General features: G+C 41.9%; 2 protein-coding genes across 2 annotated transcripts in view; both read right to left on the bottom strand.

The window, feature by feature from the left end:
* The window catches only part of LOC143301938 (ubiquitin carboxyl-terminal hydrolase 48-like), a 64,996-nt gene extending 59,225 nt beyond the window's left edge, over nt 1-5,771 (bottom strand). Inside the window, exon 1 of the mRNA XM_076616392.1 lies at nt 5,589-5,771. The gene's annotated coding sequence lies outside the window, so the exon portion shown is untranslated. The remainder of the gene's footprint in view (nt 1-5,588) is intronic.
* A 4,536-nt stretch (nt 5,772-10,307) lies between these two features.
* LOC143301936 (dolichyl-diphosphooligosaccharide--protein glycosyltransferase 48 kDa subunit-like) lies at nt 10,308-22,695 on the bottom strand. The gene is made up of 11 exons (XM_076616391.1): nt 22,526-22,695; nt 19,589-19,699; nt 18,919-19,005; nt 18,397-18,500; nt 17,634-17,728; nt 17,012-17,105; nt 15,269-15,414; nt 14,241-14,388; nt 12,576-12,696; nt 11,357-11,463; nt 10,308-10,983 (listed from the first exon to the last, which is right to left on the bottom strand). The coding sequence occupies exons 1-11, from the start codon at nt 22,662-22,664 to the stop codon at nt 10,828-10,830; spliced, it is 1,308 nt and encodes a 435-aa protein (XP_076472506.1). The 5' UTR covers nt 22,665-22,695; the 3' UTR covers nt 10,308-10,827.
* Nucleotides 22,696-24,577: the final 1,882 nt, after the last annotated feature.

The raw sequence follows: 24,577 nt of genomic DNA, 5'->3' as shown, positions 1-24,577 counted from the left end.
TATTGTATTGCATTGCATTGTATCGTATTGTATTGTATTGACATCCCCTTCTGTCCCGACCACAACAGAACAAGGTTCTACTGTATTGTAATGAATGGATTGCAGTGTATTGTATTGTATTCACATCCATGGTCACAAACAGATCAAGGTTGTGTTGTACTGTATTGTATTGTATTGTATTGTATTGTATTGACGTCCCCGGTCACAAACAGAACAAGGTTGTATTGCATTGTATTGTACTGTATTGCATTGCATTGTATTGTGTTGTGTTTTGTTGTGTTGTATTGCGTTGTATTGCATTGTATTGTATTCACATCCCCAGCCACAAACAGAAGAAGGTTGTATTGTATTGTATTGTATTGTATTGTACTGTACTGTATTGTATTTTGTATTGTATTCACGTCCCCTTCCGTCCCTGCTACAAACAAAACAAGGTTGTATTGTACTGAATGTATTGCACTGTATTGTATTGTATTCACATCCCTGGCCACAAAAAGAACATGGCTGTATTGTATTGTATTGTATTGTATTGTATTGACGTCCCTGGTCACAATCAGGACAAGGTTGTATTGCATTGTATTGCATTGCATTGCATTGCATTGTGTTGTGTTGTGTTGTGTTGTGTTGTGTTGATTGTATTCACGTCCCCTTCCGTCCCCAGCCACAAAAAGAACAAGGTTGTATTGTACTGTATTGTATTGTATTGTATTGTATTTATTGTACTGTATTGTACTGTATTCACGTTCACTTCTGTCCCAGCCACCAACAGAACAAGGTTCTATTGTATTGTAATGAATGTATTGCACTGTACTGTATTGTATTATACTGTATTCACGCCCCCAGCCACAAACAGGAAAAGGTTGTATTGTATTGCATTGTATTGTATTGTATTGCATTGTATTGCATTGCATTGTATTGCATTGTATTCACATCCCCGGCCACAAACTGAACAAGGTTGTGTTGTATTGTATTGTATTGTACTGTACTCCATTGTACTCCATTAGTCTTTTTTGTCCCAACAGATTCCTCTGCGTGAAATTCAGGGCTTTTCCCAGAGCATATGAGCATACGTACAAGTAAACATGGAAGTTGCAGCCCATGAACAAAACACAAGAATAAAAGAGGCTGAAGGTCCCATAGCCTTTATATGACCATCAGGGCAGTGAATTCATATATATATCCATTGTGTCCACGGCTTAGCATAGGAAGGGCAGGGCCCCAACACTCTCCTTCCACTCTTTTAAGGCCAGACACTACAGTCAAATAACAACCTTTTTTCTCTCCAACTATCTCTCTTTTTTTCTTTTTTTTTTTCTTTTTTTTTCTTTTTTTTTGGTCAACTAGGTGTATCATCACTTGTGCATCACAAAAAAAAGTGTTCTTAGATTTCTGTGAATACCCGTTACTATGGAAACAAATCAAAATGGCCACCAAACAATGTATCAAAGAAACCGGGTTTGTGGTCCATGTGGTGCATGCAAACACTTTTTGTTATGTGGACTTGATGCACAATGACATTATCTTTATTTTCTCATGAGATTCTGTTGATTCTTCAATTATTGCATTTCTTATGAATTTTTGAAATTTGGGGTATTGTGAAATCCTCAAAATTTACAATGGGTAAAAAGATTGGAACTGCTATGAATTAAAACCCAGAGAATATTTTCATACATACTCACAACAAAATGTCAATAACATGTTCTAAAACAATCATGCAAAGTCTCATGGTTGTGGGTTTACTCATCATTGAGCAAGCCCAAGGTATGTTGTCAAGGCCAGAAACTTGACGACTTGCGTTGAAATTGAACAAAATAAACACTTCCATGATTCAGCAAGCAATCTTTACGGCAATTTTTTCATTGTTAAAGACATCTTTACAATGGAAAAATTTATGCATATGATAGAAGAGATGTTCAAGAATCAAAATCCATCAAAGACCCAAATCATGAAAAATCATCATTTTGGTCTCTTTTGCACTGCCGTGTCCCCCCTTAACCCATCCCCAACCGAAGTAAGGTTGTGCTGTACCCATCCACACCAGAGTGACGTGAGGAAAATCAGAGTAAAGTGCCTTTCCACAAGGATACACCACAGCTGGAGTGATGGCCTAGAGGTAACGCGTAAGCCTAGGAAGCGAGAGAATCTGAGTGCGCTGGTTCGAATCACGTCTCAGCCGCCGATATTATCTCCCCCTCCACGAGACCTTGAGTGGTGGTCTGGACGCTAGTCATTCGGATGAGACAATAAACCGAGGTCCCGTGTGCAGCATGCACTTAGTGCACATAAAATAACCCATGGCAACAAAAGGGTTTTTCCTGGCAAAATTCTGTAGAAAAAATCCACTTCAATAGGAAAAACAAATAAAACTGCACGCAGGAAAAAATACAAAAAAATGTGTGACACACTCTCCTTGGGGAGAGCAGCCCGAATTTCACACACAGAAATCTGCTGTGATAAAAAGAAATACAAATACACCACGCTGAACCAGAGCCTTGAACCCTGACCACTGGAACAGAAGTCCAACGCCTGAATGACTCTGCCGCTGCGTCTCCTCAGCGAATCCTCTTCCTCTCTGTTCCTGGGCCACCAATCCAACGTTCACTTGTAGACCTAATTAAAGATTTGTTTTCACATAAAACTGTGTTTAACTCGCTCCGGACGATGGAACGCTCTAGCATTCCTGACGTAAGGCAGCGTTCCGGACAACGGAACGCTATAGCAGTTTCAAAAATTAAAAAATTTTTCCAGGTTTTCCTCATGGGGTAGGATAACAATCGCAGCTACACCGGGCATTACAAACGTGTCAAGGGTCGAATGGAAAGTTTCTTCATAAGATTCCGTAACAACACACTCCACAGCAAGCCAGCGAGTTCAGCACCCCACATTGTAACAAGCTAATCTGCATATATATCGAAAATGGCGTCGCAGGCGATACAAGTGGAAATTTTTGGAGCAAACTAGATCACGACAGCGGCTTTTACCGCTGCTGAAGTGACTGAAATGCTTCAAACTGAAGGTTTTGACATCAATGAGGTTGAAGAAGAAGTTGAATAAAGTATCTGCAGTGAAGAAAGCAACCAGCAAGGAACTGAAAGTGACTCAGCTTCTCAGAGCAGTGAAAAGGGTGGGAGGCGGGCGTTCACACGACGCGAGGAGAGGGGTCAGTGGGTCAAGTACAGTGAGTTTCATTCAGTTACTTTGTGTTTTGTATTTTTTATGATTTTTTTTTCCTAACCCAAACAAATGGTTCATCTGTAGGGAAAAGCAAGGGAGAGAACTGTTCGTCCAGAGTGAGTTAATCTGACATATACCATGGTCAGTCAGGGACGGATAATTAAGATGTCTATCTGTCAATCATAGTGTCCATGAAGGTCTGGGTCTGATTCCTGGTCTCACCCTTACTCTCAAGTTTAACTTGAAAATCATACTGAAAATCTAGTCATTTGGATCAGAGGATGAACTGAGGTCCCCTGTGCAGCACACAGTAGGTGCACTGAAAAAGAATCCATGGCAACTTCTCCTCTTCTTCTTCTTCTGCATTCACTCGTATGCACACGAGTGGGCTTTTACGTGTATGACCGTTTTTACCCCGCCATGTAGGCAGCCATACTCCGTTTTCGGGGGTGTGCATGCTGGGTATGTTCTTGTTTCCATAACCCACTGAACGCTGACATGGATTACAGGATCTTTAACGTGCGTATTTCGATCTTCTGCTTGCATATACACACGAAGGGCGTTCAGGCACTAGCAGGTCTGCACATATGTTGACCTGGGAGATCGTAAAAATCTCCACCTTTACCCACCAGGCGCCGTCACCGTGATTCGAACCCGGGACCCTCAGATTGACAGTCCAACGTTTTAACCACTCGGCTATTGCGCCCGTCATCCATGGCAACAAAAGGGTTGTCCACATAATCAAAATTTGTTGAAGAATTCCACTCTGTTAGGTACACAAATAAATATCCATACACTCAAGACTTGACTAGTGCATTGGGTTATGCTGCCAAACACTAACAGATGTGATGAAGTGTATTATGGATTTCTCTGAAAGCTTTTTTTTTCATCAGTGTAAACCCACCACATTGATACATGCATATCATACAACAATGTAAGCCCTTTAAAAAAAAAATCATTGTTGACTTTTTTGTTTGTTTGTTTTTTGTACTTGTTGTGTTGTTTTGGTTTTACTGTTTGTTTTGTTTTAGTTTACTTCATTTTGAGGAAATAGGGTTGTTATGTTTGTTGTTTATCTCTATTTAATCATTCATTTCATAATTATTTTCTGGTGTTGACTGTGTAGTGTGTATATACTTTTTAAAAATATTAAACATTCTTTTCAGTACCTGGCATAAGGAGTGAGCTTTATGTATGATGCTTGGGTTTGTTTTGTCTGTGTGTGTGTGTGTGTGTGTGTGTGGCTTTCTTTTCATAGTTTTTTTTTTAATTTGTTTTTAAAATAATAATTTTACTCTCAAAGGGTTATTTATGATAAACTTTTAATCATTTATGCTGAAAGAATAATCTGTCATTAAATCTTTTTCTGGTGCAAACAGTAACTTGAGCAAGCCTGCAAAAAATATCACATCATATGGGGATTTTTCGGTCACCTGTTTTGCTGTCAGCTAATGTGAAACACTTCTTTTTTTTTCTCCTTCTTTTTTTTCTTTTTTCAACAAACAGAGAAATAATTCTTTAAAAAAAAATTTTTTTTCTAAAGCTTCATCCATCTTTAAAAGTGCAAAACAATGTACTGATACAAACAGATGCTAACACAGTATGTGATTAACAATAACACAAATCATAACATAATTTTTTTTAAATACTGTTTGGACATATATTTTCATGTCAGAAGACATTTGTATTCATTTTTTTTTTTAAGAATATGATCAAAATCTTCTTCTATTTTTTTTAAAATCCAACACAATGCAACACTGGATGAGCAGGAGAACATGCATTTCTACCTATAAAACATATGTTTATTTCTTAAAAGAAAAAAAAGGTTGGTTCATGCTACATCAGTACAAGACAATTATTTAAAATATCCATTATATTGTATAATATTTTGTAAAATCATCATCATGGAATTCAAGTCTGCTTTAATGATTCTAAAGGAACATACTTTCTTCAAATGAATTATGACACATTTTGTATTTATTCAATATTATGAGGTAATTTGTATGTATATAATTTGCCAGGTATGCATTGCTTTACTTTAAATATCTTTTTTTTTTTTTTTTACTTTTAATAATCAACTTTTGTTTACTTGGACAAATTATATATTCTTGGAATCATTGGAAAGGGATCTGAATGCTCTTAGATGTTACACAACACCTCTAAATGGCTTGATTTTAACATAATAATAATGAATGGATAAATAAATAAATAAAAATGTAAAGAACAGAAATTTTCTAAATTTTAACACCAACAAATTATGAAGTTGAGCAACAAACTGTTGATGTAAATGCCTCTCAGCCTACCGTTTGCCTCACTATGCAATGCTATGTAATATCATGCTATGCTACACAGTACTATGCTAATATGGATCCAAAATTCCAGCTGACCAACACTGAGCTGGGTTATTAACTTACCTGAAATAGGAAAGTGAAAGCTGTATGTTTGTTCGATCAAACGGCTCTCATCAAGGTCAAGCTTTAAGCCAGGCGTTTTCTATCTTGATTAATTATTTTGAGGGGCTGTTGATGCATTCAAAAATCTCACGTCTGCTTGGTGAGGCCAACAACATCGATGATAAACAACTGTGTGGATAGACTGCTGGGGCGACGCGCCTTTCAACACCAGTTTGTCGGAGTGGTGTACCTTACTCCTCAACTTCCGGATGGCTGAGTTATCCTTCCTCAATGTTCTACACACATCTTCCCTCTCACTTAATTTCTTGAACAACATTTCTCATCATCATTTCACTCGTTTCGTTAACTTAAAAGGAAATATTTTCAGTTACTGCTTGAAAGCGAGGATACTGACGTGGAGTCTTGGACAAAGAAACATACATCTTATACGTGCAAAGAACTCGCAACATACATATCAATGATTCATTCTCGCAAACATTTTAAAGCTCGGCAATAAAACATACTATAACAGCATTAAGAACATTTAGCATCTCATGGGTACGCTTGATCTGTACTCGCGTGTGCGTGCATACGCTGTCCCTTTTGACCAATGAGTCCAACAAGTGGAAGATGTTCTGATCCATTGGCATGTAGATATCAGTATGTAACACACAAATGTTAATTTCTCTGGCTTCTTTTCAATTGTTAGTTTGTAACTAGTTTGGTGTGCTTGTGCATGTTGGTACATGCAAAACCACGACTATTAAATGTATATACAGATATATGTACTGTATTGGTAATGACTAAGTAATGATTAACAATTACAATCTTAAGGGAATGTGTGAAATGCTTTTATTTTAAAAACTTATATGCTTGTTCCTGTTTAATTAAGTAATTTTCAATGATTTTGTGAGTGAGTATTTGTAAATTGTCATGTGCCTTTAATATAAGTGCTCATGTTTACTTTTTTTCAAATGGTGGCATGTTTTTCCCCCCAATTAAAACACTTGGTGTAAGGATTGTTCTCTCTCCATACACCAGCAAAGTATATAAATTCTTTCATCATACTTTTGGCACAGATACAGGTAAGTGTTCCATTGTGTAAGCATGTCTGTCTGTCTCAATCTACATGTTTTATTTAGCCTCAATAGTGTTGAAACAAGGAGCTGCCTCATACCATTGGGTTTTTGTTTGTTTTGTTTTGTTTTTGTTGTTTGTTTTCCTTCGTTTTGGGGGGGGAGGGGAGGGAAGGGTGGGGGGACCTGTTGTCATGGTTCCGTCTATAAATAGTATAAGATGAAAGTTAGATTTTTGTGCACTTGATACAATTAAACAACTTAGTGGTATCAAACATTGTTGACACTAACACAGAATATGAAAGTATTTAAATAACAAGATCTTGCTGCTGCAAATGTAAGAGCCTTCGTGCTTTGTTCATATGCCCTTCATACCCTTTAAAGTGGGTGATAGTTTTTCATTTCCAGTCTGTAGCGTGTATAGTTTCCCCTTTCCAATGAGGTTCTTGGTCACATGGTTCATTGCACCCAAGGTTTACCATTGTTTTGCTCAGATATTAAAACGAGCAAAGGATGGGCACAATAGCCAAATGGTTAAAGTGTTGGACTTTCAATCTGAGGGTCCCGGGTTCGAATCATGGTGACGGCGCCTGGTGGGTAAAGGGTGGAGATTTTTACAATCTCCCAGGTCAACATATATGTGCAGACCTGCTAGTGCCTGAACCCCCTTCATGTGTATATGCAAGCAGAAGATCAAATACGCACGTTAAAGATCCTGTAATCCATGTCAGCGTTCGGTGGGTTATGGAAACAAGAACATACCCAGCATGCACACCCCCGAAAACGGAGTATGGCTGCCTACATGGTGGGGTAAAAACGGTCATACACGTAAAAGCCCACTCGTGTACATACGAGTGAACGCAGAAGAAGAAGAAGAAAACGAGCGAAGGATTAAGTCATATCTTTGGTGTGCAGGATCAAGCCTTGATTGCAGCCTGGTGGTCAGTCTTGTGCTGAATCCCGACTTCTCTCATGTAATTCATGCCATGGAAGAAGGTAATGATGGTGTCTAGCTGGCATTTGTTTCAGAGACCAGCCCAGTCAGCATTGAGAAGAGACAATAAATGGGAGGTCCCATGTACAGCATGCACTTTGCGCATGTTAAAGATCCCATTGCAACGAAAGGGTTGTGCCTGGCAAAATTATGAGGAAACGTCCACTCAAATATGCTTGTGTATGTGTGCACATGACTGGAGCCTGACTGAATGTCACAGGAACCAAATGATGAGTGCCTAAAAGGCAGCTGTCAGTTGGCTCTACCTGGGTAGTCAGCCTGTTGCACAAATGACTGTGCGTGTTAAGCACTTATAAAAAATTTTGATCTGCAATCAAAGGTAGGCATTACAAGAGAATGGGAATCTTCTTCTTCCGCATTCCCTGGCCACGCTAGATTATCAGTCCGGTCAGGACAGCAAAGTCCGCGGTCCATCGCAGGGACCCCACCGGTCCCCACACTTTCTCTTGGAGCTCCACCGGGCTGGGCCATGCCTGGCATCTCAGAAGGTGGGGCAGGACTGCAGGAATGGGAATCAATTATAATAATAAATGAATGAACAAACAGTAAGAAGAATCCGACACTGTGTTTATGTTGTCTGACGAATCAGGTCTGACATGCATTCAATCTCAGTCCTTGGCACCAGGGAATGAATGGTTGAAGGTGAGAAAAGTACAATTAAAGGCCCTGTGGTGGAAAAAATGACAATTTGATCCAGACTTCGGAGACAGGGTAAAATGTGGTGAAGAATGGTGTTATGTTGACGCTGACTTCAACCTCCATCACTTTGTTGTGCAGTCTGTGATTGGAAAGTTGTCTTCTCCACTGATGATAGGAACTTTAGGAGGTGTGGGGGGTGTGAGAGGTAGAGGGCATGGTGGGTGGGGAATGCTTCATGCCCCCTTCTGACACTATCACGCATTTCCCCTCAACAGGACTGCCACTGAGGAAACTAAAAAATCCCTGAAATTCCTGGGGGTCTGGAGGCATGCTCTCCCAGGACATTCTTGAAACCTACAAATCAAATATTTGTAGCACTTTACAGCCATTATCATAAATCTACAATTTACACAGCGCAACCCCAATCTTACATCTACAGGGATGAAAAAGGCATTGATACATACCAGCTCAGTTTTCACTTTCACAGCTTCAGTATTATCTCACAGTAACAATATTCCCAGTTATCACTCTAAGCAAATATAACTTTTTCAGTTCAGTTGCTCTGGCAGCTACCATTTGCCAAGTTATGTTTTTCGCTGATCTTCCCCCCCCCCTCCCCCCCCAACCCCCACTGAATCTCTATTTTTTGCTGAAATCTGCATATTCACTGAAAGGTAGAATCCTTGCCTCCAAGCAAGTCTTGCATAGTGATAGTGGGAACGAGTTCTTGGTCCTCATTCTCAGCACAAGCACAACACTTCCCATGATTTCAGTGAAAAGTGATGAGTATGCATGCCTGGTGTTCACTCTTTCAATCCAGGAAAGTAAGACATATAAGATCAAAGCAAAGACTGTAGAACAAAGAAAAACTCTAGAGCCTAACACTGCTATGTATGTCTATGATGAGAGATGATGTGACTGAATGATAAGATCATGTCATACGCTCTCAAATGGTCGAGTCCTCACAGTATTCTGGGAAGCAAAAAAATTCTTGGATGATGTGTCTGTGCGCATGCATCAGCCGCAGTAGCAAAATGGTTAGCGTCACAGACTGATGACTGGTAAGATGCAGGTTCAAACCCCATCAGACATGGATTTTTCTGTCCAACAGCTGAGTGTGTGATGGACTCAAGAGAAGACGGTGACCACACAGGTGAGGCTCAGCCACCTAACCTATGCGTCTAAAGAGTGTTGCTGAAAATTCCTGACCAATTCAATTTCACTTAGGTGTCTGTATCTCTAAACTTGGTTGACACCAAGATATATCATGAGAGTACAGCCTTGCCAGTTGTCCCAAAAATAAATGGACTCCCACAGCAGCATCATCATCACCCACATCATCATTGAAATGTAGAAAACAAAATGTCCCAAATTGTGGGGCACAAAAAAAAAAGGAAAAAAAAGCAAACGTGTACAAACATCTTTGTGGTGTGTGAGTGTGAGTGACTTATTGTGGTGTCATTAACGTCTTTGTCATGTCTGAAAACGTCTGTCCAGTTCATAAAAAAAAAATAATTAAAAAGGTTTAAAGACATTCAAGTGCAAACAGTCAAGCAAACAGCAATTCTGTGAGAGTGACAAAGGTGGACATGGTAACAGCTGTAAAATGTTTCAAGAGAAACGTTTTTTTGTTTTTTTCTTAATCACTTTTCTTTAGAACCCAACATGTGCCATTACATATGTATGGCTACATACATGCTTGTGTGTCTGCTGCAGACATCAATTTCTTGCCAACAACAACAGCTGTTCAGATTTCTGTTTACCTCAAATGGAGAGGTCAATGAATCCGGGTGGTTATATGTTGCAGTGAGGTCAGGTCATTTTCAGAAAAAATCATTTTAACTTAGAAAAAAATATTTAATTCCAACACCTTGCAGCAACATGAACATTCCAGTGTTAATAAATGTGTGTGGTGTGTGTCTCTCTGTGGTGTGTGCCTGTCTGTGTGTACTTTTATTCACATACAACTCAGAACACCCGCATATATAAAAAACATGAACACATTTCAGGTAGTGTTGAATTATTTCTAATCAGAATGGAATTCCTTGTGAAACACAACTTTTGTCAAAAGCATGGACATCCAATGCATCTAAAGATCAACAACATACAATAACTGTTGTCTTTCTTACATTTCTCCTTGTTATCCATGTTCAGTATCTGCCACAGTTCTCAAAAATATTCACTTTTATTTCTGCAGGCATATCATAAAAAAACATTTGTAATTAAAGATGCTTATTCTGTATTCAAACTACCATGTAAGTCAACTTCTCATAAACTCAAACAAGTCAACAACTGATGTGTCCAGATCAAAACCTGTGAACGTTCTCATTTCACACACACACACATGAAAATGCCAAAAACAGCACTGTCCATATTTTCTCACTCTTCGACAAGACACCCCCACCCCACTCAAACAAAAAGGAGCAATTACAGATTAAATCAACACAGACATTTGTGAACGTGGTATAAACTCCACCCTGTTGGCTGGCACACTGCGTACGCACAGACACACACACATCGGTCATCTCTATCATTCCTTCTTCTCCTTGGGCTCCTCGCGGAAGTGGAGGAAGACAAAGCTGAAGATAACCACGCCCACCATCATGGAGAAGGCGGAGCTGTAATATGGGAAGGCCGAGGGTATGTAGCGTTCGTACTGCGTGTGCTGTAGCGGCCACACTGACACCTGCACACATGCACACACACAATGTTCCTTCATTCTTTTAAAACTTCCAAAAAACTTTCTCCGCGTAAACATGACCACATACAAAAAAACACACACACACAAAGAGGCACACACACACACACACCACTTCGATAGTTACAAGTTTCATTCTGAAAACTTTCTCAAAACAAACACAAGTAGGACGTGCACAGACACACTCACTCACACACAATGATACTCTCACACGCAAACACACACCCATACACACATTATGCACACACACAATCATACATACACACATGCAGAAACACACACAATCACACCCCTCCCCTCTTCCTTACTCCTGCTCCTCCCCCCAAACTCTCCACACCTACAACAAATCCCCCAGACTGACCTGGGTGGTGCTGAAGAGACGGGTGTATCCCACACGGTTGTAGTCCACTCGGAACTGGAACACGCCGTACACGTCAGGCAGTGTGAAGCTGGTGAAGAACACTCCATCTGTAACAACACACATCGTCCTTCCATCACAATGTGGCCTGGTGGTCATTCGCCTGAGAACTGAGCGTCCAGTGTGACTCGCGTTCGGCAGCAACAGATGACATACTGATATATGTTCAGCAGCAGCAGATCATGTAATGTCATACAATTAGAAGTGACAAACAGAAGACAAACATACCGAAAATTCCACACTATATTAAAAGTATTTATTCCAGTCAGTCAGGAAAAAAATCAGGCTCAATGCCAACCTAAAAACACCATGCTTGGTCTTTTCAACTATAACTGTGTGCTCCCTCAGCTATCAATCACAACTGAAACAAATGCAGCCAAATCAAATGCCCTCCCAAAGATCTCATCATGTAGGCTCATTGACTTTGCATCTCAAAGATTTTACATCACTATCAATACACTAAACCGTCACTTTCTTACAGCTGTGAAAGGCTCACTGTTTCAATCTTTCAGTTATCTGCCATTCTTTCACCAGCTGGTCAGAGAAATTGTGTTGGGATACAAAATGTCATACAACAAAATACAATACTTGTACCCTTTCCCCAGGGTTCCTCAACAAAGAGGACAACTGAGTCTTTCGGATGACACCATAAACTGAGGTCTCATGTGCAGCAAGCACTTAGTGCACATTAAAGAAGCCATGGCAGCAAAAGGGTTGTCCCTGGCAATATTCTGTCAAAATATCTACTTTGATGGTAAAACAAATACACCTGCAGAGAGAAAAAACACGAAAAACACATAAGTGGCGCTGCACGATGGTGACCCTCTCCCCAAAGGGAGAGCAGCCTGAATTTCACAAAGAGCAACCAGTTGTGTCAAAAAGTATTAGAATACAATACAGTGGCTTCCTCTAAAGCTGATGGATAAACACATGTGATCGTGCTAAGCTGTGACTTGAATGCAGACATGAAGACAGGCCGCACCTAGGGACAGCTGGAGCGACTGGCACAGGACTGGGATAGCTGGAGAGTGCTTGCTGGTAGTCTATGGGGCAACAGGTGCAGGAGAGGTGATGATGTCATGTAATGGCAGGCAAAGGCAAAGCTATACTTGGCCCCGCACTGTATGTGTGCACCACCAACTTGTACTCAATGAGTACTTACTTTTGCGTTTGAGGACGGTGCGGATGAAGGGGTCGATGCGGACAAACTCCAGCTGCACATCGTCACCGTTGAAGGGACGCCACTCTCCATTCACCAGCTCCTCAATCTGGATGGAGTAGTCCTGAAAATCCACACACCACCACTTCAGTAGACTCCTTGCCTGTCATACTCCTAGCATAGTATAACCGTAACATTCACACTGCCTGTCCCAGTACACTACAATCGACCAGATATGCTGCAAGCCATAGTTAAGGAAGGTGGGAGGCAAGAGAGTGTGTGTTGTGGGAGGGGGTGGCTGGCTGTCTGAAAAGGGATGAAGTCATGTCTGTGTTCTTCTGGTGTACAAAGGGGAAAGTCCTGATGCCAAAAGAACAGGCCAGAACTTAACCCCACTTGGACCTTCCCCTTGGAACACCAGACAGATCTCTCACCCTGACAGACATCCATGACTCACCCCCCTCAAACAACACAACTTTCTCCAATTCAAGACCTCAGGCTTTAACGACTTGACCCCAAGGGTGTCAGCCAAAAGGCTATTAAACTAAACTCTTCGGGCCATTGTCTGTTGCCCTGAAACATTGCCAGCAAGTATGGACAAGCAGGTCTGACTATGGCTGCCTTCATACTGTTAACAGTTATTCTGCACTACAAAACCACGGCACTGAAATTACTCCCCATGTGCTTCAACCCCCCCCCCCCCAAACACACACATACTTCTCTAATTCAATTAAAAAAAAAAAAGCAGCACGAACATTTCTTTGTCAATCTCTCAAATAAACAAACCACAAAATGAGCACACATAAAATGACACAAACCAGGCCTATCTGTTTGCTCCTCTAAGTCAAAAATTTTCATGGCAACTCAGTAATAAGACATCTCGCCATTAGATCGCCGTCTGCTAGCTAATGAAACGCCATTCTCAGCAAAAGGTAATTAATCATTCACAATGGCCGCTATTCTTCATATAAGTGACATTATCGATATGCTCTGTCTTTGCCAACCTTTTATGCATCAGATATGTTAATTTCATGCATGTTTGTTGTTTGTTGCAGCTTTCCGGGATGTTTTCATCACAGGATTCATATATCTTACATCGTTTGCATCTGTTTGTGACGTCATATTCGATGTTTTGTTTTGTGAAATTCATCTTGTTCTTCTCCTTCTAGCTACAGCTGCATCCCTGACCAAACTCTGTACAAAAATCCACTTTCTTAGTAAAACAAATACACTTGCAGAAAGAAATATAAAAGTGTGTAGCAAGGCACTCTAACCAGGAAGAGCAGCCCTAATTTTCACACATTAATCTGTTGTGACAAAAAAGTGTTGAAAGTTGACAACATGTACACTGTGGTCTTAACAGCCTGATAAAACAGGTGAACACTCACAATGTCCTGGTTGATGATGCAGTCTTAACAGCCTGATAAAACAGGTGAACACTCACAACGTCCTGGTTGATGATGCAGTCTTAACAGCCTGATAAAACAGGTGAACACTCACAACGTCCTGGTTGATGATGCAGTCTTAACAGCCGGATAAAACAAGTGAACACTCACAACGTCCTGGTTGATGATGCAGTCTTAACAGCCTGATAAAACAGGTGAACACTCACAATGTCCTGGTTGATGATGCAGTCTTAACAGCCTGATAAAACAGGTGAACACTCACAATGTCCTGGTTGATGATGTAGGCAGGGTCCGGCTGGTTCTGACCGGTGCGGTGATGCTCCACCTTGCCCACCCGCAGCACCCCCTTCTGGTGGAACACCCACTGGGCCAGGTTCTGGGCCAGGTCCTGGTTCCCAGACTGCGCAAACCTGCCACCACACACACAGCCGTCACCTCACACTCACTTCACACAGCTCCTCTTTCTTCAGCAGAAAGGTGGCAGAATGGTTGAAGATGGTTATCTGGCAACACAGAGTCCATGTGGGTCTGGGTTCAAATCCCCGTCTAGCACTTTCTCCTAAGTTTGACTGGAAAATCACCAGAGCATCTAGTCATTCGAATGGACAATAAACCAAGATAATCACAGTTCACTGCTGATTATAAAACACTGACAATTCCTCAAAGAAAAAAAAAACAACAACTCAAGGTCAGAGCTCTTTCTCCTATCTTGGCCCAGTAGTAAGGAACAACCACTCTTCTCAGTCCATCATGTGGATTCCCCAGTTTAGTTTTAAAAGTTTCTCAAAACATACTTTTTCCGTTGTGCCTATGGCCTCATTGACACTAATGTGATTCTTGAACTTTTACTGGTCGTGTGTGTGTGGGTGGGTGGGTAAGATGCGGGGTTGTTTCTGCGTTTGCACATGACAGCTGTTTGTGTGAGGTGTACTTGATGCATGTATGTTGATGTATACATAACTTTTCATTCTGAATTCCACAAGCTCCAAGCCCAGGAGGTGTGAACATCAATCTGCATTCTTTTTACATTTTATTTTATTTCATTTCAGTCACATAACAGCACAACACATCAACACCTCCACATCCACAACCCTCTCTACAGACTGCACACACACACACACACACACACACACACACACACACACACACAGCATGAAGCAAAACGTAGCAAACGACTTTTTCCCACCCCCCAATCTGTGACACACACGACACACAAAGCACACCCCCAACCGCCCCCCTTCAGATCACACGCACATACACATAACTAACACCCAACAGTCAGTAACTCACTTCTCCCCCTTGTTGGCGTTCTGCACAGAGGACTGGAAGAACTCGTCAGAGAAGAAGTCCAGGGAGCCGACAAAGACGACACGCGCATTGTTCCTGGCCTGCAGGCCCGCCACCAGCAGTGTGTTGGTGCCCACCGCATGGGGGAACTGCAGGGAAACACACAGTGTCACTGGGGGAACTGCAGGGAAACACACTGTCACTGGGGGGACTGCAGGGAAACACACACTGTCACTGGGGGAACTGCAGGGAAACACACTATCACTGGGGGAACTGCAGGGAAACACACAGTCACTGGGGGAACTGCTGGGAAACACACTGTCACTGGGGGAACTGCAGGGAAACACACAGTCACACACACCATCACTGGGGGAACTGCTGGGAAACACACACTATCACTGGGGGAACTGCAGGGAAACACACACTGTCACACACAATGTCACTGGGGGAACTGCAGGGAAACACACACTGTCACACACACCATCACTGGGGGAACTGCTGGGAAACACACACTGTCATACACACTGTCACTGGGGGAACTGCAGGGAAACACACACTGTCACACACACTGTCACTGGGGGAACTGCAGGGAAACACACACTGTCACACACACCATCACTGGAGGAACTGCTGGGAAACAGACTCTGTCACTGGGGGAGCTGCAGGGAAACACACACTGTCACTGGGGGAACTGCAGGGAAACACACACTGTCACTTGGGGAACTACAGGGAAACACACAGTCACTTGGGGAACTACAGAGAAACACACACTGTCACTGGGGGGAACTACAGAGAAACACACACTGTCACTGGGGGAACTACGGGGAAACACGCACTGTCAATGGGGGAACTACAGGGAAACACACACTGTCACTGGGGGCAACTGCAGAGAAACACACACTGTCACACACACTGTCACGGGGGGAACTACAGGGAAACACACACTGTCACTGGGGGAACTACAGGGAAACACACACTGTCACTGGGGGGAACTACAGAGAAACACACACTGTCACACACACACTGTCACGGGGGGAACTACGGGGAAACACACACTGTCACTGGGGGAACTGCATGTCAATGCAAAACACGGTCATCAGAGGTTCATGTACTCAACTGGAAAGTAATGCTCTGCCACTGCCATGTGAGCTCGGATGTCACAACCATTCATTTACACTGGTAAAACTACTGCAGTGAGGGGAAGACAAGCCACAAAAACCGATGGGACTGACAACACTCCAGAACGGACAGGAAAAACCATCCGCAGAGACCCATGCTTGGGACACACAACCAACAGACCTGGAAGGATCTGGTGAACAGTTCTTTTGTGTGGCACCCCAATGACTCTTTTACCTAGTCAAGGGAGAACCAGCAAAAAAGTATCTACTTTTCAGAGATAAATTTTATCTGATCAACAATCTGCTAAAACAAGTACTGTTTCGGGGGAATTTCAGGAAAAAAAACATGTTCCAGACTTGTGCAATAACACAACTAACTAGCCTAGCAATCCTGACATCTTTCTGTGTTGTTGTTATTTTCAAACAAATTGTAGAATTGTTTTTTGTTTTCCAAGTGATGCTAGAAATGCTTTATACAAACATGATTCCAAAACCATCAGTATCAAAAGAATAACCCAGCTCAAAGTGAAACCAGTTCAAACAAATCAAATGTGTAAATGTCAAAGCGCACATGCGCGCACATACACACACACACACACACACTCCGACACTTTTCCAGCAGCCTGACCTCTTCAATCTTGTCAGAAGGGGAGTGGGAGTAGGCAGTGGAAGAGGCATGGAGAATGTTCAGCACCAGAGGGTTTTCTGGGTCGCTCACCATCCTGCACAGACACCAACCAAATCCTATATTTATCAACACAGTCACACCACTATCTATCACAACACCCCCCCCCCCCTCCTCTCCCCCAACTATAAATATATATATATAAACACATATACAAAGTGTTATATATCAACACATATGCCAACCAATATTCATCAACACCCACACCCACAATATATATATATATATATCAACACAGACAGACAATGGGGAACTATGAAAGACTGACAACTGGATTACTTTGGATTTGTTCCCTGTCCCATCAACACCACTGGGCTCACTCAAGGTAAATCAACTTTACACTTTATGTTCTGCACAAACCATCTACTACACATGCAATTTCTACAATACTCGAACTGAGCACACACTGCTCCTTCAACTGATGTTCTGAACAACCCATCCACTACACAATTCCTTCAACACTCCTACTCAAAACACACACACACACACACACACACACACAAGCACATGCGTGCTAAAATCAACACAAGAGATAAAACCACAGCAGTGTGACAAAGAGACCTACCCCACACCACGGAAGAGGAAGGGGGACTTGCCCTTCTTGCCCACAATCATGGCAGCATCAATCAGACTGGACGGGTCAGCAACAATCAGGGTGTGCTGTCACAACAAACACAGGGGAATGAGAATTAACCACAGAAATTTATGTCAAAACTTAACACTCAACTACACACACAAGACCATCTAGATGACCTGGACTTTCATGTAAGGTGACATACAAGGGTCCCTGTCAAGGTTTTAAGATCAGTCATTGTTAAAAGATATGGCAGCACTGTGGCTGAACTGGCTTTAAGATGCTGACATCGGATCCAGCATTCAACTGTTATCAGGGTTCAGGCCACATTTCAACATGGTGCTGTGTTTTTGGGAAAGGCACTTTACTCAGATTTTCCTCACACCACCCAGGTGTGAACAGGTACCTGACTTCAGCTGGGTATGGTTAAAACAGCAAAAGGAGAAGACTGGGCCCTACCTTCCTACGCCGAGCCCCAAAAAGCTATCACATGTCACAGGGATTCCAAGGATCAAACCTGAAATATGCTGTGTAACAAACTGGCATAAAAAGGAGGAGTTTGTATTATACTCCATGTTTGGTGATACATATACTTACCATGTCAAACTGATGCAAACTAGGTCTATCGGTTTGCTCTGCTTGGCCAAATTTCGCACGGCTAACAGTGAAAAGACGACCCATCTTGCCCGGTCCGCTCTTATCTAATCAAACGCCTCTTCTTTCTATTAGGAACAACATTGCAAGCTGTCCTCACCTTTCCCTGATCAGTGACGTCGTAGTTCAGATGGTCAATGACAGCGGTCTTCTCCTCGTCAAACTCCACCCCACACTCTGTGGCCAACTCTCGCAGAGGATCCCCTGACATACACACACCAACATCACATCACGACAGGGGGGACAAATAAGAATTTTAAGAAAAAAGAAAAAAGAAAAGGATAACAAATGATATCCAAAGGATTGGAAATAGAGAAGATGCCTGACCTACGCATATGCACTGGTCAGGCCCAGAGCGCCTACCCTTGGTTTACACAAAGCAAACAAAAAAAGAAATGAAATAAACAAAACAAAAGAAATAAGTAAACATATCAAAATAAAAACCAAATAAAAGGCAAATGAAACTGAAATACCCAAATATGCACACTCACTCAAGTGCACAAACGTGCTAACACACACACACATGAACACTCACCCACACACAGAGAGATCTATTCATGAATAAGACATGCAACTTGCAGTTTCACACACACCCAGGCGAACAAGGGACAAGGTGACTCACCAATATCAGAGCTTGCTGCCACAAGGACATTGCCTCCGCCGTCAATAAAGTTGGTGATGGCTGGTACGTCCATCGTCCCTCCAAACTCTGAAAACACCACCCACATGAAAGACGCTCCTCTTACAGTGTGTGTGTGTGTGTGTGTGTGTGTGAGTATGTGAGTGTGTGTGCATGTGTGTGCATACGTGCATGTATGTGTGGAGGCATGTGAGCAAGCGTGTTCATTTATGGGCCCCTCTGTGTACACATATACAAATGCATATGTACACCTCGGACTACATGCAGTCATATGCACAATGGTGAAACGCAACAGTTACATTAAGCTGTAGAAGATTCCCATAGCTTTTACTCTACAAAATTCTCAAACATTTTAGACGACACAGATTTTCCCAAACTGTGAGAACACTGAATACAATACACCTAACAAGAAATGTGCTTGCTAGAAAGAACTTGAAAGCAATACATTTCAACTAATTGTCTTCTTTTTTTCTTTTTTTTCTCTTTTTTTTGTACAAGTATGCACATGTATGTGTAGTGGGGGAAGTGAGCATATGTGTGTGCAGTGCATGTCAGTGAGCATATATATATATATAATTTTGCAACCATTATCCATATGATAGATAAGGACAGTGTATCCATCAAGCTTCACCAACATCATCCTTGAACTGACCTTCAACAGAAGGAGAGAAGATGATCAGGTTGTCATAGAGAAACTCTCCATACTTCACCAGGGCTAAACTGCCATCATCTGCCGTCTTGAAGGTCAGATCAAATCCTGCATCTGAAAACCATGAAAGACAGGTTCCCTTTCAGACACACTCCAAAACCTCATTGTCTAAAAACTTTTGCAATCACAGTATTAGTTTCAAGGCATCAAGACTGATTCATACTGGCTGCACCACATTTGATTATCAAAAAAAGGCAGATCCCTGATCTATGCATAAACCAAATATGCTGGTCACACCTTGAGAGCCTGCCCCAGGTTTGTATAAAACATTAAATTAATATTGGTGATGGTTGATTAAACAGTGGAGGAAGAGAACTGAGCCCCACCTTCCTACACCAAGCCGTCGACACTGAGGTTATAAATTCATTTCCCTATGGCCATAAAAGGCTAAGGGACCTTTAACCTGTAACTTCAGTTATTAACTACCAAATTCCATAAGCCCATTCCTGATGATTAAAGAAAATATGCAAATAAATATTTACCATAACATAATTACAAAATAAATCTGCAGCGTAATCCAGCAGTTCTAACCAGCCATGAAATGTACAAGGTACACCACAATCTGCTCACACTACTGGGACTAAGTAGATGACTGTTGAGTATGTGACCATTATTTTCATCGTCAACTTCTGCTTTGTAAACTATACATAGTAATTTCTTGACATATTATTCTGCTATGCTTAGAAATAAATGAATAATCTCTCTGCCAGTCAATTTTGTTACTTTCTCAGTTCTGTTACCCTTTTACATATTACATGAATCCATCAAATTATACTGAATTTTTATAAAATTACAGCCATGAGGAGAGCATTCTAAATTCTGCCTACTAATCAGCAGGAAATGGCTTGAAAGTAGTCTTCTAACTCACTCCGGACGATGGAACGCTATAGTGTTCCAGATGTAAGGCGTGGTTCCGGGCGACAGAACACGACAGCAGTTTTGACAATTAAAAATGTTTCCATGTTTTCCTCATGAGGTAGCATAACAATCACAGCTACACAAGTCATTGCGAACGTGTCAAGGGTCGAATGGAAACTTTCATTGTGAGATTCCGTAACAATACACTTGCCAGTCCGCGATTGACTTCGGCATCCCACATGACAAGCTAATCTGCATACACATCGAAAATGGCCTCACAGGCAAAACAAGTGGAAATTTTTAGAACATACTAGATCAAAACAATGGCTTTTTATTGCTGCTTAAGTTATTGATATGTTTCAAAATGAAGGTTCCAACATCATCGAGGATGATGATGTTGAATAGAGTATCTGCAGTGAAGAAAACTACCAGCAAGAATGTACTGATACTTAGTGATAGTGACTCAGTTTCGGAGGGCAGTGAAGGGGGAGGGAGGTGGGCGTACACACGACAACAGGAGAGGGGTCAGTGGGTCAAGTGCAGAGAGTTTGATTCAGCTACTTTGTTTTGTATTTTTTGTGATTTTTTCCCCCTAACCATAACGTCTGTATGGAAAAGCAAGGGAGAAAACTATCCGTCCCGAGTGAGCTAACTTTGACCACCAATCATTGGAAAAGCAATCTAGGCAAAACTGCCAAAGGAAACTAACTTTTGCTATGAAACAATATGAACTGATTGTGAGGCTGCCAAAACCATGAGAAATTGAGATGACAGGTTGTAACATCCTGTGGTCATCTTCCTCTTCAAATTGGAAGGTCAGCCGTCATTACTGACTATTAATGACCTGTGTGCGCAGAGGTGTCAAAAAAAAAAAAGAAAAGAAAAAAAAGTATTATATAAACCTAATCAGAACCCAAATAGACCTATCTTCCTACTGGAGGGGGTGACAGTGAGAAAGAACATGTATACATATTCTCTCCCACCGTCACTCGCTACACAGTAATAGCCTCGCTAGTTTTAGCTACAATAGCACAATGCAAAAGTGAGATCCAACTTTACTTTTGACAGTTTTGCTAAACTTACATAATAGTCAAATACCTTCACAGTGAATTTTGTGTTTATCGGCTTTTCTCAGATTTCATGAGTAATGAAATAATAAGTCAATAATGAACAAATCAATTATATATATATATATATATATATATATATATATATAAACATTTTAAAAAGATGGAATGGAAGGATAAGTGGTAGTCATTATGCTCTGGTTTATCATTATCATATAAATCAGTGTGTGTCTATGTGTTGACTGGGAGAGGGGAGAGGTATGGGAGGGCACTGGACACAAGGGTTAGGAGTAACAAATGACTTACAGAGCTTTTCATGTCACTACTTTCGCTGAACTTCAAGAGTAATCCAATTATAAGCTTTTCATATTTAGAAATTTAGTTTAAATTAAAGAAACCGGTTTCACTGTTTTGTTTAATTGTTAAGTCTGTAAATAAAAAGTAAAAACAAGTGGCATTACTGTTCACACTTTTGTTTTCTGATGGGGGAGGCGGTGAGCTTACACATGTGTGTGTGTGTGTGTGTGTGTGTGTGTCTGTGTGAAGGTATAAGTATATTCTAAAAAAAATAAATCTAAATTTTAAGCATGTGGCGTGAAGAAATAAAAATACTGTGTGCGCGCGCGCGCGTGTGTGTGTGAGTGTGTGTGCGCGCTTGCTTGCATGCGTACGTGTGCATACACTGGTATGATGAGAGGGAAGGGGTGGGGCAGTATCTCCTCATCGTTTGTTTTTGTTAAATTGTTCCAGAATATATCTGGATAAATGAACCAAAACCATTTGATTTTACGCGTGCAGTGAAATACTCCAGTTTGCAGAACACTGCATATCAAACTCCTCGCGGACACCTCTTCCTGTTTGACCCTACACACTCCTTGCCAACGTTGCCAACGTGTCAATCTGCGCTGAAAGCTGCAAGCAAAATCTCCCATTTTCTCACCAAGCATGGCCTTACCTCGCAAGTTTTTGAAGAAAATTGAATGCGATTCTCTGATAGACCAGTTGTCCACAAGAACCAAAGTGCGCTTTCCTGCAAAAGCAACATTGAGGACTGCAAATGCAGCCAGCAGACCAGCAACTTGACGCCACGCCATTTTGTCCTGTGGAAATTGCAGCCGGCTTGACAGGATGTGACGTCACCGATCAACTCGGCCAATCGGCTCACCCCACGCCCGTTTCCAGGGGTCAATGGTATTGACCTTTTCATATCGGCTTCTTAGCTCCCTTGCCAAACTATTAATCCGATTTAAGTCCCCTGATAATAGTTCATGTTGAACTGACAACCGATGTGTTCAACATGACGTGAACGCCAAAGGGCGGAGAGGGAGCCAAGCAGGCACTGCCCCAGGAAATCGAACCCAGGCCCCTCGGATTGTAAATCATACGCTTTAGCCACTCGGCTGTTGCGCCAGTCTCTCTCTCTCATTTATTTATTTATTTATTTTATTCATTTGGATTTTTTTTTCATTACTTCCCCCCCCCCCCCCCCCAGTTTATCATTATCGTAAATGGGTTGTTGTTTGTTTTTTGTTGTTGTTTTTTATCCTAGTAATTATCACACCATCATTTCTTCAGTTCCAATGAAATAATTATGTTGGGAACCCGGCTATCCCGGGCTTTGGAACAGGAGAGTTTTGTTTGTTTCAATTCTGAGGAGTCCGAATATATACGAGCGTACTACGGCGGCCCATCACTGTTCAGACACCGAATAAATAAATCGCCGCCTGCTACAACTAATAATAATAATAATAATAATTGTATTTATCAGTATACCGCTGAACCTTGTGCAGAGAAACTAATTAATCAAAACGCTTTCGCACCAGTCATTCACCGGCACGCATGCATAACTCTAAAACTCAGTGGACTGAGAAACGACCCATTTGTTACGTATGACTGTGTGTTCTTTCTTCAATAGTTTAACGTCTTTCCACTTTGAGTGAGTATTAGACGTGTCATGTGTGTGTGTGTGTGTGTGTGTGTGTGTGTGTGTGTGTGTGTGTGTGACGTGTGTCGTGTGTGTGTGTGTGTGTGTGTGTGTGTGGTGTGTGTGTGTGTGTGTGTGTGTGTGTGTGTGTGTGTTGACGGTGTGTGATTCAGTGTGTGCGTGTGTGTGTGCGTGCGTGTGTGCGTGTGTATGTCAGTGTCAGGTGTGTGTGTGTTGAGTGTGTGAACTTGAATCAGTGTGTGCGTGTCAGTGTGTGTGCGTGTGTGTCAGTGTCAGTGTGTGTGTGTGTGTGTGTGTGTGTGTGTGTGTGTGTGTGTGTGTGTGTGTGTGTGTTTCTTCTATTAAGTTAACGGCTTTTCATTACTTGGCGATATGTGACAGAATCCGCTGTGTCAGTATGTGCCGTGTGACCATCAGGCCGGGGTAGGGGATAGGTGTGTCGGACTGCTTGGAGGAGGCGATGTGATGTGTAAGACAGTGGAAAGCAACAGAACGAGAGTGACTACAGCCTCGGCTGACGGTGTGTCAGCACGGTCACGGTGTGTGTGTGTGTGTGTGTGTGTGTGTGTGTGTGTGTGTGTGTGTGTGTGTGTGTGTGTGTGTGTGTATGTGTGTGTGTGTATGTGTGTGTGTGTGTGTGTGTGTGTGTGTGTGTTTAACTGAACTGAAGCCCGGAGACAGAGAAAGAATGAGAGACTGATAGACATAGGCAGAGAGAAACCAATTGCAGGGCAAATATACAGGACGATATTAGGGAAAGACAGAGGGGAGAGAGAGAGAGAGAGAGAGAGAGAGAGAGGGAGGATGTAGGGAGAGAGACAGTCTTACACACACACAGACTGATCCTGTGCAGCCTATACAGTTTGTGGTCAGCGTGATGGAAGATGTACGTCTTTTCCCCCTGTATTGATAGTCCCGGCACAACAGACATCAAAAAGTAAAACCTGACAAGAACCTTCCAGATCGCCGCCGCAAACTTGTCTATCTCCCCGTACTATAGCCGAACCGTTCAGTAAAACATTGTTCAAAACCTGAAGCGGCAACACATCATTTCTTCACTGA

This window comes from Babylonia areolata, chromosome 28 (assembly GCF_041734735.1).
Source record: "Babylonia areolata isolate BAREFJ2019XMU chromosome 28, ASM4173473v1, whole genome shotgun sequence".
Taxonomy (NCBI): domain Eukaryota; kingdom Metazoa; phylum Mollusca; class Gastropoda; order Neogastropoda; family Buccinidae; genus Babylonia; species Babylonia areolata.
The sequence above is the reverse complement of the archived record's forward strand: the minus strand, read 5'-3'. Positions and strand labels throughout refer to the sequence as shown.

Coding starts and splice junctions, on each gene's coding strand:
- LOC143301936 (XM_076616391.1), bottom strand. CDS start 22,664: ATGGCGTGGCGTCAAGTTGCTGGTCTGCTGGCTGCATTTGCAGTCCTC. Junction 17,729..18,396: donor ACGTCACTGATCAGGGAAAG/GTGAGGACAGCT, acceptor TTGTTGTGACAG/CACACCCTGATTGTTGCTGA. Junction 11,464..12,575: donor CACCGTCCTCAAACGCAAAA/GTAAGTACTCAT, acceptor GTGTTGTTACAG/ATGGAGTGTTCTTCACCAGC.